General features: G+C 42.9%; 1 protein-coding gene across 3 annotated transcripts in view; it reads right to left on the bottom strand.

Annotated features, from left to right (window-relative positions):
- PMEL (premelanosome protein) overlaps positions 1–19,147 on the bottom strand; it is a 706,375-nt gene that overhangs the window by 117,721 nt on the left and 569,507 nt on the right. For all 3 annotated transcript variants that reach the window (XM_044083764.1, XM_044083765.1, XM_044083763.1), the window contains exons 3-4: positions 4,671–4,817; positions 2,319–2,459 (exon numbers count right to left, since the gene is read on the bottom strand). In XM_044083764.1, coding sequence (XP_043939699.1) covers positions 2,319–2,459; positions 4,671–4,817 — 288 coding nt within the window. The remainder of the gene's footprint in view (positions 1–2,318; positions 2,460–4,670; positions 4,818–19,147) is intronic.

The following is a 19,147-nucleotide window of genomic DNA, read 5'->3' as shown; positions in this document are numbered from 1 at the left end:
TGAGGAAACCATCAATACCCACCGGCACCGAGAAAATGGGCTCCGAGCCAGAGGTAGCAGCCGAGCTCATCCGAGCCAAAGCCCCGAGAGGCAGAGTTGGAAGTGACAAGTCGGTCCAACTATCTTCCCCAGACCCGACCAGAGAGTGTCGGCTCCTCAATCGGCACCGAGGACGTCACAGTAAATGGAGCTGAGGACACTGGAGCAGGCGTCTGCTTTGAGGTCTCATTGATCAAGTCCGACTCCTCTGGCTCCAAAGGACCGGTATGGCTTGGAGGAGGAAGAATAGTAGATGGTAAAAGGGTCTTCGTTTCCAAAGCCATTTGGGTTGGAGCCGATAAGAATTTAGCAAAGGCCGGTGCCTGTAAAAGCTTCTGCACCACATGATCCACATCCAAATCAGAAAGGCTTATCGAAGAACGAGATGAGTGGATAGAAGGAGGTACAGATTGCAGGAGTGGAGACTTAGGCACTTCGGATACCAGTTCCAGTACCGGGGACCAGCAATGAAAGGACAAGACGGTTGGCTCTGAGGTCTGTGGAACCGACATTGAAGGATTTTTAGATTTCTTTACCTCAGAAGAAGTAGAAGCCTTAGAAGACTTTGAGGATTTGCTGGACCCGTCCTGGTTGCTCAAAGCTTCTTGAAAGGAAGGTTTAACTAAACCTCTGTCAATTAACTTTCTCTTTCTCTCCTGGAGAGCCCTAGAAGAGAAATAATGACAAATGGAGCAGCTTTCCTGGAGATGCAATGCTCCCAAACAGTAAGCACAATTCACATGACTGTCAGTGACAGACATTTTCTGCCCACATTTAGAACATTTCATAAACCCTGATTTAGGGTGTTTATCTTTATCATGGTCAGCCATACTGTAACACACAACCTCAATAGGGTGCTGTAAAGAACTAGACACATCCAAACAAGAAATATCAAACAAGCCCTTTTAAAACTATGGGCTAAAATACCAATCAGCACAGACACACACTACACTATTTATGTAAACTCTAACTATATCAAAACTGTGACATAAAAGTCACTATTCAAAAGCACACAACTACAATCTTCTTCTTCTTTCGGCTTTTCCCAGTTAGGGGTCGCCACAGCGGATCACCTGTCTGCTCATGATTGGCACTGGAGTTTTACGGTGTCAAGTCGCCAGCCCAGCGCCCAACCTTCCACAGAAGCCACACACACACACACACACACACACACACACACACACACACACACACACACCTCGGGCCAATTTAGAGTGTCCAATCCATCTACAGCATGTCTTTGGGATGTGGGAAGAAACCAGAGCACCCGGAGGAAACCCACGTGACCACAGGGAGGACATGCAGACTCTGCACAGAAGGCACCCCAGCCGAGGATCGAACTGGAGAACCTCTTGCTGTGAGGTGGCAACGCTAACCGCTGCACCACCGCAGCTGCCCACACAACTACAATCTAAACTATTATTAAAGACTTAACAAGGCCTAAAATAAAACAAGGCCAATTACTAGTTAAGAAAAAAGGCACACCAAGGGAGGGGAAACAATAAGCTATAAGAGCTAATCTAAGTATCTAAAGATAAATATCAGAATATTTTTATAAGTATTATAATAAATTTTCAAAAAAAGTTTTTTTTTACTGGCCCGAGCTAGCGAGACCCTCCGATCTATTGCAGCGGCAAACTAGATCTGAGGTAACTCTAGGTGCATCATGGGATAGGGATTTGGCCTCAAGCTATCTGAAGACCTCGAGCTTTGTAGCAGGCCAACTCAGAGCCGAGGATCGGCTCTGAACCCATCTGTAAGAATGAACGGTGAGATAGAACAACTTCACATCAGAATAATATACAATATGGAATACAAAAGGAGAATCATCTTCTTCTTTCGGCTTTTCCTGGTTAGGGGTCGCCCCAGTGGATCACCTGTCTGCTCATGATTGGCAGTGAAGTTTTACAGTATCAAGTTGCCAGTGAAGTTGCCGAGTTGCCACGGAAGGCACACACGCATGCACTCATGCCTAGGGCCAATTTAGGGTATCCAATCCACCTACAGCATGTCTTTGGAATGTGGGAGGAAGCCGAAGCAGCCCAAGGAAACACACACGACCACACAGAGGACATGTAGACTCCACACAGAAGGCATCCCAGCCGAGGATCAAACTGGAGAACCTTTTGCTGTGAGACCACAATGCTAACCAATGCACCACCGTGGCTGCCCCTGGAATACAAAGGCAGAATAAATGGAGTAAAAATCATCATGGCTTTCAGCAGTCCACATAGAAATTTTACATTAATTAAAATAAGCGCGGACTTTCATATTCTTACCCCATGTTTGCCAGACATACACAAATCTTCTGCGTCTTCCTTCTGGATTAGCTGGGAATGGTCTCCCATCAGGGAAAACACATTTGGAGCCCTCTGAAGACTCATCAGCGTAAACAGGTTCTCCAGTTGTAACATGACTTCCTAAGAAAGGAGGAAAAGAAAGGCAAGTTTTTATTCAGGATCTTTGAACAATTAGCACCCAGTGCTTCTTTAGTCATTGTATGCCTCAACAGCTGAACCCTGATATTAGACAGACAGAGAGGCTGTGAATCTATAAAGTATTTGATACTCAGTGGGAAGCTGAGACACATTTTTTCAAGTTCAGTGACTCCCCAGGAAAACTAATTAGCAAACCTGTAGTCAGTCTCTGTGACTTTATTATACTTTACAGTATAAAAGTGATGACATTGCTGACAGGATCAGAACAGAAATCAGAAATAAACAGTGAAAAGTATTAGAAAAAAAATCCTGAATAACTAGCAGTTTGCACATGATGTATAAATATGTTCATACAAATGTCAGTATGGCATCCACTGTAGTATTAATAAATATGTACAGGTCACATTTTATTATCAAAATATCTTAAAATGCTCTAGGAGATACTGTCATATAAAGGATAAAACTCCTGACTTGCAAGTATTCTAGATTCAGAAATGGACCACAATGAAAGTAAGATGACACAGGAAATTGGGATGAGAAAAATAAGGGAAAATGGAGGCTATCATTCTGTAAAAAGGACTCAGCTGCAACACTGCTCCGCTCCCTGTAAACTGGATATAGGTCGATGTTTTGGAAGCTCTGTTCCAATTTACTGAGTTGGTACCCAGTGCATAACCAGTTTCAAGTGTGATAGCTATTTAAAATTTTGTTATGTACACACACACACACACACACACACACACACACACACACACACACACACACACACACACACACACACACATTCTTGTTCAGTCCTTGGGCTTCTGACAAGCCAACCAGCTACCTTAGTTGGGAGCAAGAGTATGAATGTAAGTGCACAAAAATTCCCGAAGTCCAGGCAATGTCCCCATCTGCTATGCATTTCAGGACTAGTCACACAGAGACTCTGCCTTATAATGCCTATATTCAGTAAAATCATCAGCTGTACCTCCCATTAAATGAGGCTCAGAGACGCTCCATATGGTGAAGAGCAATTGTGGTCTTCATTGTGACAAATGAGAACCAATTCCCTTCTATGGCCTTTCCTCCTTAATAAGCCATCAACTGCAGTGACAGACTCTAACCTACATGAAGGCTCTTTGCCACCCACAGCTGCAAGAAGGTAGACCTGATAACATTGTTTACAAGCTTCTGCTGAGAAATCAAGCAGCCACAGCACTGACCAAGGCACCCAAGCCATTCTTATCTAACCCATCCCTCCAGTGGCCTATACTCATTACTAACGCTAGAATATTAAATATTTATTTATTCTAATGGCACATATACAGTTGTCTATTTTCTTGCACTCGACAGGCAGTGATACCAGTGCAGAAAACATACACAGGCTTCCATGCATGGACCCCTGTGTAGATTTGTAACTATGGTGACACTATGCTGCCTACCTAATGTAAGTCCATTCTGCTACACTATGTTGGGGAGGATGCTGGAAGTACAAAAATACTCATCTTTTCCTGAAAGAGGACAGCTGGGCATTTTTAAAATCAAATATTTTCTTCACATTCCATGGCCAGTCCCCATGGCATGGAGGTCATTAACACAAATGGAGACACTAGTGTTGCAGATGGAGCTCTGCCCTCTGCACCATTAGGTCCAGAAACATGACTTTTATCTGCATCATGGATCCACCACACTGCCTGTTCTCACTATTATGTACTGTGCAGCATTATATCACTCTCAACTCTTGGCACAGCTTACCACACTCATTTCTTAACTTCTTTAGCAGTCACTTCCTAAATATTTCCAAAGATGGCCAACATTGATATTTGACCCAACATAATCCTGATAAAAATTAATTTCATTTCCAAGTAGAATCCTGTTAACCCTTACACACACAAACACACACTAAACTGACAACATGCAAAGGAAGACAACCTGACTTGTCATTCTGTGGTATTTTGTAATGATACAAGCATCATTCCTCTCATTCAGGGCATCACCGCTTCTCAGTATGAATCTAATAAAAGACCAAATAATATGTGCCAGAAAGGTTAGAATTAAGAAAAGAGATTTTAGTGTTTGAACAGAATTTTAACATGTGAAGCCCAGTATTCCTACATAACTATCCCCTTATTTGTAGCTACCCATTTGAAACCCCAGCTGCTGAAGCAGATTATATAACTGACTGACAATAATAACACAAAAAATACTGACCATTGATTGTACAGTTCTCAGACCACACAACCTCTCCATCTGGCAATACTGTCTGGTTTGCAGGAAATTTCAGCTGAATGGAGAATGTGGATTTAGCTCCTGTAAGCGTTGGGGCATCATTACTCACATCAAATGTCACTGGACCACCTAGAAGAACAAATAACACTATTAAACACAGAAAAAAATGAACTACCTAGATGGACAAATACCAGTATAGAAATCAAAACAGACTGCCATTTATTGCTTTTTTTTAATCTAAATTATCATAAAATGTAGACAGTTAACTGAAATGAAAACTAGTATAATGAATGTGAATCAGTGATAGTAAACCAAATGCATGTCAACAGCACTAAATGCAAGATGACTTAAAATCCCTGGCAGCATAAGTAACAGGATTACTAATATGGAGCATGATATCCTGATTTCTTAAATAACTAGGGAGCTTTATTTATAGACCATGACCAATGTTTGTTTCATTTATATATGAACAGACATTGTTTTACCAGCCCACTCATTTCCTGAAATATCCATTCCCTGTTTCAAGCAACAAGTTTAAAAGCTACAATTAATACTTCTTTTGGCTTATCTAACTTTCCTATGCTGTATCCTTTGAGCATGCATACATACCTTTTGTAGTCTTTGTTAATCTGATGTTTGATACTTTTTATTTAAATTACAGTAGTTACAGACCAGTGGCAGAAGAGACTACCAAAGAGGATTATAGACTCTTGGAAGAAATAATGCTGGGGGAATGCACCTTGGATGAACCACTGGTCAAAAAGCAGTACAAATGGGATAATTATGCCAAATACTGCAGCGTACACAGAGCAACACCGGTGAGCTCACTGAAGTACGGGTCCTGGTAAAACTTGAAAAGCATGGAAAACAGAATCACTATCATTCATTAATGTTACATTCTGTCAACACCTGATGTGTCATGTATGGTTAAATCAAAGCTTGCCCTCTTGATATATAGCATGTCAACTGTTGTCACTTAAAGGATTTAGAGCATCTGAGAGATCAGACAACTCAAAGTAAAGGAAGATGGTAAGTCTTTTCCACTTTTCCCTTTTCTCCACAACTACCAACATCAGAGGTAATACATTTAGAGATGGGTGTGAGGTCACAGTCATCATATTAAATAATGCAGAAGGTACAGGTACCCTGCAAAACCAACAATTGATTTATTTTGTGTAATACCCTGAATTATGATGTTAGGTACATAAATTGTTGTAAGATTTGAATACACATTATGTGAGACTTGATGTTTCATTATAGATCCAGAAAAAAAAGTTTATATACTCCCTTCAGACAGCCTGACTATTCTCATCACCAGGAAAAGCAAATGTAAAAATCGATGTAAATGTTTAAAATAGTATGCCATCCCCTTTTATAGTACATAGGAAGAGGTGGTCTTCCATACTTCTCAATTGTCCAGATTTTCACAGAAAGTCCAGAGTTTTGTCTCATCTTTTTGGGATGTTTCTCTTAAAACTTTGTGTCTTTTTGGCACATCACTGAGGACTGAAGTCAATAAATAATAGCAGACATTTAAATTACAGACTTAATATCCTTCAGTAAAACTGCATGCTAAGGCAAATCCTATTATTCTATCAAGTCAGATTTGCATTTTTTATTGTTATGCTTTATATACTGTGCTCTGGCATCTTGGTTTGCATATCACCCGACCTTAGTCTTAGCCACAATTTTTGCAATTAGAAATGTATACTTCAGCTCTTAACCCACTGTCACCCCTTAAAGGTTCTCACTCTGTTAGTATTTTTTACAATAATTTCAAATCAGCCCCCGCAATGCTAAATGTTGCAAGTTCCCTCCCCAGCAACTGTAGCCTTAACTCTGATCACCTATTTGTAGGTATCTCTGAATTCCAAAACTTGCAGAAAACAGTAAAAGCAAATGTCCATCTCAAGAAAGCAGGTTCTCCTTTCACCCAATTTGAGCATACCTTCAAAATTCAATGAACACTTCATAGCAGCTATGCCAGGAAGCAACTCTAATTCTACTTCTGCTTCTGGTGTTTTTCCAAATGGGATGGTTACCAGCTACATAGCAAGAGAAGAGCAGTCATTATCAGAGGTTAAAAGTAACATAACAGGTGACTAAAGTAGCCAATCAGAGGGGCAGAAGAAATATGGAAAGCTGAAAATAATATCTTCTACCATAACAGAGAAACAGAGATGGGCAACCCAGGACAGAGAATTCTGTTCTAGTAGATTAATAGCTGGTGTAGAATGGGAGTAAACAGTAGAAATAAAAACTAGAAAGGGTGGGTGAAAGAATTATATAAAGGAAGGGTAATAGTAAAATGAGAAGTGTGGGTTTAAATGGTTGGTAAATCAGGTTAGGAAGGAAAAGCTGGATAGCCACGTACTAAGTCTTAATAGTGGGGGGTCTGCGGAATATAATTCCCATTCTTGACAACAGATGTAAACTTTTATTTATTTGAGAAAGTAGGGTCACAGAATGCAGAAAGCTGCCTTCTCCCTCTCTCATTACACCAGCCCCACTCCAAGTACCAGTGATACCTTGAATATTAGAAAAGACACACAGGGATGTTGGGAGTAAAACAAATGCAGAAGAGGAAAATAGTAAGGAGCTAATAATATAAAAGAAAATAAGTCAAAATATAGAAACACAGGATCATAGCAGTGAGAACTGAGGAAAGCAATAACCTACATTAGCTATTAAGAAAATATAACAACATAAGAGTATGACTCATTAACAGAGAAGTGGGATATATATATATATATATATATATATATATATATATATATATATATATATATATATATATATATACACACATACACACATACATACATACATACATACATAGAGAGAGCGATACAGACAGAGGATTTGGGGAGCTGTAGGCATTGCAGCAAAGAAATTAAATGAAGACATTATAAATGCCTTCAATGTTTTGGCTATATACTAAAACATGTAGGCTATACCTAGAGGCATTGCACACTCCTCGCAAAGGATGTTTCTCAAACTGCTTTTGCAAAGCTTAGCAAAGTTAGGGCAGTACTGTAAATGGTGGCACTGATTAAATGCAATATTGAAGATATCACTGTGAAAAATCCCTAGGTACCTGTATCCATCATGCAGTGCACAGTAATAATAATAATAAAACAATACTAAGGCTGATGAAATACATCTGTAAAGAAGTAGATAGCGTGGAGATACAACGCTAAAAGAATAAGCAGAAAAATAATGGCATGGCTAGAAACAATATGCAAAAACAAGAACAAAAACTATGTATATGTGGAACTCAGAGTCCCCTGATTCAATAAAATCCTTACCGCTTATGTCAATTGCTCATTGTAGGTTGGTAAATGAGTGTGACTGTGAGAAAATGTTATTCAGAGACAGGTATGGCCACAATGAGAAAGACCTCATTATAGGATCATTGTTATATCTCTGAATCAGACACTAGCACTGTCAGACCTGACCCATGCATCAAGTTAGCAAAAGCACCCCCAACACATACACACACACAAATGCATAAACACTCCCAGATATTCCTACAAATTCACATCTAATCAACAGGCAAGCCTCTCCACACTCGTCAAACTGTCAGTCAGTCAGTCATGTGCTCACACACATCCAGACTCAAGATTCCCTGTCTACCCCCCCCCACATGTAACCACACAGACAACTACACACACACACACGTGGACTCAGTCATCCCCATGTACACAAACATGCAAACATATGCACACTATACCATCCCTGTCCCCATTCTCATATTTTTGCTTAATTTACCTAGACTGCAAGTACTCCCACATTTTGACACTCTTCCTAGGATAAAAGTTTACTTCGGCAAGCAAATGGGCATCTGAAGTCATTTATAAAGAACAGCAGACAAGTAATTAGAATTTGTCACTCCCTCGGAGTGCAGCATTAACAAGCAGCTCTGCCTATGAGACTACTGTCTAAAATAAAGCCTCCGTGAGAGAAAACTTCAATGGCAGAGTGGTCAGTGAAAGGGAGAAGCACAGCACTAACTGGATATGAATCAGAGAGGCACAGCACTATGTGGATATGAATCCGAGAGGCACAGCACTATGTGGATATGAATCAGAGAGGCACAGCACTATGTGGATATGAATCCGAGAGGCACAGCACTATGTGGATATGAATCCGAGAGGCACAGCACTATGTGGATATGAATCAGAGAAGCACAGCACTATGTGGATATGAATCAGAGAGGTACAGCACTATGTGGATATGAATCAGAGAGGCACAGCACTAGGTGGATATAAATCCGAGAGGCACAGCACTAGGTGGATATGAATTCGAGAGGCACAGCACTATGTGGATATGAATCAGAGAGGCACAGCACTATGTGGATATGAATCAGAGAGGTACAGCACTAGGTGGATATGAATCAGAGAGGCACAGCACTATGTGGATATGAATCCGAGAGGCACAGCACTATGTGGATATGAATCAGAGAAGCACAGCACTATGTGGATATGAATCAGAGAGGTACAGCACTATGTGGATATGAATCAGAGAGGCACAGCACTATGTGGATATAAATCCGAGAGGCACAGCACTAGGTGGATATGAATCCGAGAGGCACAGCACTATGTGGATATGAATCAGAGAGGCACAGCACTATGTGGATATAAATCCGAGAGGCACAGCACTATGTGAATATGAATCTGAGAGGCAAAGTGCTATGTGGATATGAATCCAAGAGGCACAGCACTAGGTGGATATGAATCCGATAGGCACAGCACTAAGTGGATATGAATCAGAGAGGCACAGCAGTATGTGGATATGAATCACAGAGGCACAGCATTATGTGGATATGAATCCGAGAGGCACAGCACTATGTGGATATGAATCAGAGAGGCACAGCACTAGGTGGATATGAATCAGAGAGGCACACCACTAGGTGGATACGAATCAGAGAGCCACAGCACTAGGTGGATACGAATCAGAGAGCCAAAGCACTAGGTTGATATGAATCTGAGAGGCACAGCACTATGTGGATATGAATCTGAGTGGCACAGCGCTAGGTGGACATGAATCCAAGAGGAACAGCACTATGTTGATATGAATCCGGAAGGCCCAGCACTAGGTGGATATGAATCTGAGAGGTCCAGCACTAGGTGAATATGAATCAGAAAGGCACAGTACTAGCTGAATATGAATCAGAAAGGCACAGCAGTATGTTTGTGGATATGAATCAGAGAGGCACAGCACTTGGTGGATATGAATCAGACAGGCACAGCAGTATGTATGTAGATATGAATCAGAGAGGCACAGCACTAGGTGGATATGAATCAGAGAGGCACAGCACTAGGTGGATATGAATCAGAGAGGCAAAGCAGTATGTATGTGGATATGAATCAGAGAGGCACAGCACTTGGTGGATGTGAATCCGACAGGCACAGCAGTATGTATGTGGATATGAATCAGAGAGTCACAGCACTCGGTGGACATGAATCCGAGAGGCACAGCGCTATGTAGATATGAATCAGAGAGGCACAACACTAGGTGGGTATGAGTCAGTGAGGCACAGCACTAGGTGGACATGAATCTAAGAGGCACAGCACTATATTGATATGAATCAGAGAGATAGTACAGTTTTGTACCTACCATAAATGTAGATGTCCGAGAGGTATGCATCTGCAGTCCTAACATATGGGTTGTCCTGCCTCAGGCAGCCCTTCGATCGGCCGGATTCCAAAGTCTGGGTCTGGCCTCGGCTGATGTTGCACTTCACCCAACGTCATAGCTGCTGTGAATTGGGTATAAAGGCATCAGCCGACGCCATTTTCCTCAGTGTTTCTTGCCCCAGATGCCAGGTGCCCTCTAGGAAGGCTAAATTTGGATAAATGCAAATGATTCCAAACAGTAGAGAGCAAACAAAAATAACATGTATATACATATATACAAACAAATACACCATAATACATTCCCCCGGCTAGCTACAAGATGGGCAAATACCCTAGGAGTACCACAGAGGGAAAGGAGGGTGGGTAATCCTGACTGCAGATGCATACCTCTCAGACATCTACATTTATGGTAGGTACAAAACTGTACTATGTCCTTCAAGGATGCATCTGCAGTCCTAACATATGGGTAGAATACCACAGCCAAACTGGGGGAGGAGGCACTAAAATGATTATGGTGTAGTTAAGATCCCTTGCAAAACAGCAGTTGCAAAACCTGCTCGGTATCTGGAGTATAAAGGTAGATTATAATGCTTGGCAAATGTATGCACGGAGCTCCAAGTAGCAGCCTCTAGAATGTCTTTGGTAGCCACTCCTCGTAAGAAAGCTGTAGTAGTGGCTGTAGCTCTTGTGGAGTGAGGTCTGATGTTTTCTGGAGTTGTCTTTCCATGAAAAGAGTAACAAAATCTAATGCAATTTCCTATCCATTTTGAGATTGTCTGTTTTGAAATTGCTTTTCCTTCCATTCCTGTTGCATATGCTACCAGAAGCTGGTCAGTTTTTCTATTGTTCTTGGTTCTGTCCAGATAGTAGCGCAATTGCCTGTGCACATCCAAGGTATGTAGTAGTCTTTCCCCTCTGTTCTGTGGGTTGGGGAAGAATGTTGGTAGGTGTATTGCTTGGTTCATTGATACCCTGGAGACCACCTTTGGCATAAAAGTAGGGTTGGTTCTCAAGGATACTCTATCCTGATGGAAGATAAGGAAGGGCTGTACTGCCATTAATGCCTGTAATTCAGAAACCCTTCTTGCTGAAGTGATTGCAAGCAGGAAAGCAGTTTTCCAAGATAAGAACTGTAACTCTGCTGTTGCTGCTGGCTCGAAAGGGGGAAGTGTTAACTTTTCCAGGACAAAGTTGAGGTCCCATGTAGGCAAAGGTGGCTTCCTTGGAGGCTTTACATTTTTAATTCCTCTCAGAAACTGCCTGAGTAGAGGATGAGAGAAGATTAGAGGATCCATGTTGTATTTTGCTGAAATTGCTGATGCATGAATCTTAATGGAGGAGTAAGACAGGCCATTGTGGAAAAGGTCTGCTAAGTATTCCAGGATGTTAGCTATGTTTGGTAATGATACACTTTCTCCTTTTGCTGCACTCCAAATGAGGTATCTTTTCCATTTGGCTGAGTAAGTCTTCCTTGTGGAGGGTCTGTGAGCCTCCAGTATAATGTCTTTAACCCTCTGGGATAAATCTGGGTTATTTTGTTTTATATAATATTCCAGGCAGCCAGCTGTAGTGTTTTCAAGTTTGGATGTAGGATCTTGAAGTTGTTCTGTGTTAGCAGTAAAGGAACTAGAGGTAGGGGCCATGCGTGTGTCCGAGCCATACTCCTCAGTAGCGGGTACCAATGCTGCCTCGGCCAGTCTGGAGCTATCAGGATGATCCTTGGGAGATCTTCTTTGATCTTCAGTAGCACTTTGTGCATCAAAGGAAGAGGTGGGAATGCATACGCTGTCAGGTTTTCCCAACTGAAGGAGAGGGAGTCCACCTTCCAAGCTAGTGGGTGGGATGTCCTTGTGCAGAATTTCCTCAATTGGTGGTTGTGTGGGGATGCGAACAGGTCTATTTCTGGTAGTCCCCATTTCTTTGTAATGGATTTGAAGATGTCTGGATGCAGCATCCATTCGTGGGCATCTGTGGTAGTTCTGCTTAAGGTGTCTGCTAGAATATTTTCTTTTCCTGGCACAAATATGGCCTGGAGCTGAATGTTGAGGTTCAGGGCTACATTCCACAGGTCCATTGCCATCCGGCATAGAGGATATGAATGTGTGCCTCCTTGTTTGTTGATATACCACATGACTGTGGTGTTGTCCGTCCTTATCAGCAAATGACCCTGTTGAAGAAATGGTTTGAATGTCTGGATTGCCTGTTTCACTGCCAGCATCTCTTTTTGATTTATGTGTAGGTTCAGCTGGTCTTGTGTCCATAGGCCTTGTATACAGTTGTCCACCATGTGTGCCCCCCAGCCTAGGTCCGAGGCGTCCGTGGTGATAGTCTGGCTTGGGTGAGGTTTGTGGAAGGGCAGTCCTCTGTTCAACAGACAGGCCTGAGCCCACCACAGGAATTCTTGCTTCAGGCATGGGATTATTGGTATCTGAACTTCTAGGCTGTGTTTGTGTTGAGACCATATATTCCTTAGGTACCATTGCAACTTCCTCATATGCAGCCTGGCATGTGGAACCAATATTATGCAGGATGCCATGTAACCCAGGGCTTGCAGGACTTTCCTTGCTGTAAGCTGGTTCTGTGTTGTCAATGCCCTGAAATAGAGTGGTAGTTGCTTTTGTTTTTCTGCTGTGAGAAATGCCATCTGATTTGAAGTGTCCAATTCTGCACCCAAGAATGTTATCCTCTGGGATGGTAACAGTCTTGACTTTTCATGTTGACTGTGTATCCCAGGGCTTGCAGTAGTTGTATAACCTTTTCCAAATCTTGTGTTAATTTGGTCTTGTTGTCCGCTTGTATCAGGCAGTCGTCCAGGTATGGATAAATCTGAATTCCCTGAAGCCTGCAATGAGCAATTACTGATGCCAGGCATTTCGTGAATACTCTGGGCGCAGTAGATAAGCCAAAGGGCAATGCTGAGAATTGATAATGCTCTGATCCTGCAAGAAATCTGAGGTATCTTCTGCAATCTGGTCGTATAGGGACGTGCAGGTATGCCTCCTTGAGATCTAGAGTCACCAGCCAAGACTCCTTGCCCAGCATGGGAAGAAGTTGCTGTAGGGTCAGCATTTTGAATTTTGGAACAATGAGATATGTGTTCAGAGCGGACAGGTCGAGAATAGGCCTCCATTGGTTTTCTTTTCTTGGTACCAGGAAAAGTCTGGAGTAAAATCCTTGCCCTTGTTCCATTGGTGGTACCTTTTCTATAGCTCTCATTCTTAGTAAGTGGTTGATTTGTCCTAGAGCGTTTGTTTTTTGGTTTGGTGGTAGGTTTGGCATTCCTCTCTTTTTTGGTAGAGTGTGGAAGTGAAACCTGTAGCCTTTGTCTATTGTCTGTAAAATCCATTTGTCTCCTGTAATGTAATGCCAGTTTACGGAAAATAAGGCTAGCTTTCCGCCTAAGGGTGCTTCCAATTGTTCCCTGGTAGGCGGTATCAGTGCCAAGTCATTGTGTCTGTCCTGTTGAAGTGGTAGTAGCTGGAGCTGTGGCAGTACTTCTCTGGTTGTTAGGCTGCCACTGACGTCCCCTGTAGGCCCCTCTGGATTGACCTCTGCCTCTTGGGCGCCTATTTCGGCCTCTCTGTGCTCTGGAGGTGTCTGAAAAGGACCAAGTCTTCGTAGGCCAATTTCTACTAAACCTCGGAGGTTGGACCTGTAAGAAATCCTTGACTGTTTGAACAGATTTTGCTTTTTCTTCCACCTTCTTTAGCACTTGCTGTGCAGGGGAGCCAAACAAACTTTGTTTCTCCATGGGAGCATCTAGGAGCCTTGACTTGACATGGTCTGGTAAGGTTTGCTCTTTTAACCATGCATGCCTTCTGATCACGGTTCCAGTCATGGCTGACCTAAAGGAAGCCTCCAGTGCATCATAGCTGCATTTTAAAGAATGATTACTGACCTGCTGAGTGTTATGTACCAAATCCTGAAGGGACTTACGGTCTATAGGTTCAGGAGAGGACAGTTTTTTATTTAGCTGGTCTAACAAAAATTCCTGATACTGGATCATGTGGAATTGGCAGTTTAAGGCCCTAGCCAAAAGAGTAGCAGAAGTGTAAACTTTTTTACCCCATCTCTCTAGTGCTCTAGATTCTCTTTCAGAGGGGAGGGGGTTTTTGGCAGAGGCAGCTGCTACAGCTTTGGGGCCCTGATCTGTCGGGTTTGGCAGGGGCCGGGGGGAGAGAGTCAGGAGCAGTACAGGCATCATTAAATGCATCATCCACAACTGTTAGTACTGGAGGAATGGCTAAAGGCCTATGCTGTGGTAAATGTAAAAAGGTCCTAAGCCTTTTCCTTGAATCTGAGAAATCCTGGCCCTGCCATTGAAAATGCTCTCTCATAGCATGTAAGGTTTCCCCAAAAGAAAATTCCTCAGGAGGAGAGGCAGAAGGAATGGAGTCTTTTGCATCAGAATCCTCATATGGAGAATAAGGGCCTTCTGGAGGATTGGAAATTTCTGACTCATCCGAGGAGTTGTCAGTGGATACTGGATCGGGGGGCTCTGCTCTAGGCCTTTTCTCTGGAGGGGGTTGAGAGGCCCTGTCTGGGTGAGGTTGGGATCCCCTGATCAAGGAAATGAGATCCTCAGCCAGGCTAAGCTTTTGGGAACTAGAAGTAGGCCTGTGTGGGGCTTTAGCAGTCAAGGCCTTAGAAGATTTAGCTGCTTTAGCCCTAGAAAAAGCCTTGATGGACATAGATGCAGGGGGCCTAGCAGCTCCACGTGCAGGAGTAGATATGTCTACAGGAATAGTTTCTGATAAATCCTGGGTGCCTGCTACAGCAGGAGAAATTTCGGTAGCAAATTCAGCCATGCTGTGTGAGGCCTCGGCTGTCGGAGGTATGCTTTCGGCCGAAGGAAGAACCGAGGACTCGGTTTCAGCCGAAACCGAGACACTCGCGGTAGGCTTAACCGTAGTTTCGGTCGAAACCGCAGACCGTGAGTGTCGGTCCTTTTCCTTACGCTTTTTAGCTAATTACGAAGTCGGAGTCTCCGACGGCATTTTGTAAGCAAAAGCGGGACCAAAAAACTCCTCCGCAAACTCCGACCGACGTCTAAGTGTCCGTCGGTTGAAGGAAGCACAGGCTAGACAAGCTGATACGTCGTGGTCTGGGCCTAAGCAAGGAAGGCAGTAAGAGTGGAAATCCTTATGAGGTATTTGTTTCCCACAAGTTAAACAATTATTTACTTTTTCTGACATCGGCTGAGGCAAGAAAGAGTCCCCAATGGGGTACTTAGCTTTTTAGAAGTCTTCGGTAGTAGAAATCTCTGGATCTGTCCGACCGGCACTTGCGAACAGCTTCTGCTTCGGGCACCGCGCGGCAAGAAAGACTGAGGAAAATGGCGTCGGCTGATGCCTTTATACCCAATTCACAGCAGCTATGACGTCGGGTGAAGTGCGACATCAGCCGAGGCCAGACCCAGACTTTGGAATCCGGCCGACCGAAGGGCTGCCTGAGGCAGGACAACCCATATGTTAGGACTGCAGATGCATCCTTGAAGGACATCAGAGAGGCACAGCACTAGGAGGATATGAATCCGGAAGGCCCAGCACTAGGTGGATATGAATCCGAGAGGTCCAGCACTAGGTGGATATGAATCAGAGAGGCACAGCACTGGGTGGACATGAATCCAAGAGGCACAGCACTATGTGGATATGAATCAGAGAGGCGCAGCACTAGGTGGGTATGAGTCAGAAAGGCACAGCACTAGGTGGGTATGAGTCAGAAAGGCACAGCACTAGGTGGATATGAATCAGAGAGGCACAGCACTAGGTGGATATGAATCCGGAAGGCCCAGCACTAGGTGGATATGAATCCGAGAGGTCCAGCACTAGGTGAATATGAATCAGAAAGGCACAGTACTAGCTGGATATGAATCAGAAAGGCACAGCAGTATGTATGTGGATATGAATCAGAGAGGCACAACACTTGGTGGATATGAATCAGACAGGCACAGCAGTATGTATGTAGATATGAATCAGAGAGTCACAGCACTAGGTGGGTATGAATCAGAGAGCCACAGCACTAGGTGGATATGAATCCGAGAGGCACAGCACTGGGTGGACATGAATCCAAGAGGCACAGCACTATGTGGATATGAATCGGAGAGGCACAGCACTAGGTGGGTATGAGTCAGAAAGGCACAGCACTAGGTGGGTATGAGTCAGAAAGGCACAGCACTAGGTGGATATGAATCAGAGAGGCACAGCACTAGGTGGATATGAATCCGGAAGGCCCAGCACTAGGTGGATATGAATCCGAGAGGTCCAGCACTAGGTGAATATGAATCAGAAAGGCACAGTACTAGCTGGATATGAATCAGAAAAGCAAAGCAGTAAGTTTGTGGATATGAATCAGAGAGGCACAGCACTTGGTGGACATGAATCAGACAGGCACAGCAGTATGTATGTAGATATGAATCAGAGAGTCACAGCACTAGGTGGATATGAATCAGAGAGGCAAAGCAGTATGTATGTGGATATGAATCAGAGAGGCACAGCACTTGGTGGATATGAATCCGACAGGCACAGCAGTATGTATGTGGATATGAATCAGAGAGTCACAGCACTAGGTGGACATGAATCTGAGAGGCACAGCGCTATGTGGATATGAATCAGAGAGGCACAGCACTAGGTGGGTATGAGTCAGTGAGGCACAGCACTAGGTGGATATGAATCCGAGAGGCACAGCACTAGGTGGATATGAATCAGAGAGGCCCAGCACTAGGTGGATATGAATCCGAGAGGCACAGCACTAGCTGGATATGAATCAGAAAGGCATAGCAGTATGTATGTGGATATGAATTAGAGAGGCACAGCACTTGGTAGGTATGAATCAGACAGGCACAGCAGTATGTATGTGGATATGAATCAGAGAGGCACAGCACTAGGTGTATATGAATCAGAGAGGCACAGCAGTATGTATGTGGATATGAATCAGAGAGTCATAGAACTAGGTAGATATGAATCGGAGAGGCACAGCACTAGGCGGATATGAATAGGAGAGACACAGCACTATGTGGATATGAATCGGAGAGGCACAGCACTAGGTGGATATGAATCAGAGAGGCACAGCACTATGTGGATATGAATCGGAGAGGCACAGCACTAGTTGGATATGAATCGGAGAGGCATGGCACTGTGTGGATATGAATCAGAGAGGCACAGCACTATGTGGATATGAATCAGACAGGCCAGCACTATATGGATATGACTCAGAGAGGCACAGCACTATACGGATATCAATCAAAGAGGAACAGCACTATGCGGATATAACTCAGAGTGGCACAGCACTAGGTGGACCTTCTGAGTTAAGACTTCTGCATCAGACTACACCTTTCTAAATCCCATGGAATGTGGTTAAAGCAGTGAAAGAGAAAAACAGTTTACAACAAATAAGGAAAGATGAAAAGAGGACAGTCAATATAAATGCATTCTACTATCTAATAAAACAAATGAGAAAGGAATGAGGCAAATGGTAACAGATATGCAAATGAAAGGCAGGATCACCCAAATAAAATGTATCTGCATACTTGTCAGATCAGAAGATCTTTAACAGGAAGTCTCTTACTCGAGGTAAATTTTCAGCTACCTTCATTTATTTTTACTGGTTATATTCCTTTTTGGCCCTGACTGCAACTCATGTCTTCCTACCACCTTTCTCCTCCTACCAGATCACTCTATCTTATTAGCACTCTGTACCTCCTTTTAAAGTCCACCATCCGCAATGGAGATTTATACTTCATTGATCTTGTCTTGTTTAGAAGATACTTATACTGAAGCAAACATAATGGCATTACTGCAGGTGGAAGCTGCTCTAACAATCTCCAGTCCTATTGTGACAACGAATGTACAGTAAATTCAGCATTAGGCTATATGCACCAGCATTAACCCAGGAGTACCGTGTGCCAGCAAGCCTTAACCCTTCAATATTGCTCCTCAATAACAGAGGGGCGACATCTGATCTCCAGCAGAGGAAGCTTCTGCAGTGATGAATGACACATACCACTCAAAGAAGGGCAGCTGGTTCACTGAGTATTCATCGTTCTTCCTCCCATCCAACCTTCTTGCTCTGAATCCACTAGTCAGGCCTAGAACTCTGGCACTGTAGATTGATGTCTTTACAGTACACCAAAAAGGATGGTCAGTGACCATTGTTTTTTCTGGCAGTTACGTTTTCCAGGTTCGTGCTCACAAAAACATCTATGTATGAGAATACTGCAGTGATGTATGCTTGTATATCCTTCATTTCTTGGCAACAAGAAAATCTGATTCCAGACACTCTGCATTATGAGTGCATTTATAGAAAAATTAATATCTGTCATAAGGAAATGGAGTAACAAGATTCACAGATTTACTGGGTCATTTCTAAAGCTTACAACCTTCTGGCTTTCAAAAAGTTTGATTACCATAAGCCATGTATTTTCTAAAGATTATTTTAGTTGAAGACATTAATGCTTGACTTCTAATTATGAGGATAAGATCATAATTTTGGAAGATGTCTAATGTATCTGTTACCTTCCTTCTGTTATCAATATTCATAGTTAGTATTAGGGTTTACAATTTGACACTAGCTTCTCCAGCAATTTGTACTAGGCATAGACTTTAAAATGAAGATGAATCAGATACTGCTTTATAGAGCAGGTACACCTCTAACTTATAAGAAACAGAATATAATGACAATTCAGAAAGTCTTTAAATATTTCAGGTCGTCTATCCTAATGATTTATTTCTAGCAAGGAATCATACCTTTTTATGTTGTTTCAGGTAACTTGTTTGAAGTCTACATATCATTGCACTGTGTTCAACAATGGGTTGGATCAGT

This window comes from Protopterus annectens, chromosome 9.part0 (assembly GCF_019279795.1).
Source record: "Protopterus annectens isolate FY-2018-M chromosome 9.part0, PAN1.0, whole genome shotgun sequence".
Classification (NCBI taxonomy): Eukaryota; Metazoa; Chordata; order Ceratodontiformes; family Protopteridae; genus Protopterus; species Protopterus annectens.
The sequence above is the reverse complement of the archived record's forward strand: the minus strand, read 5'-3'. Positions and strand labels throughout refer to the sequence as shown.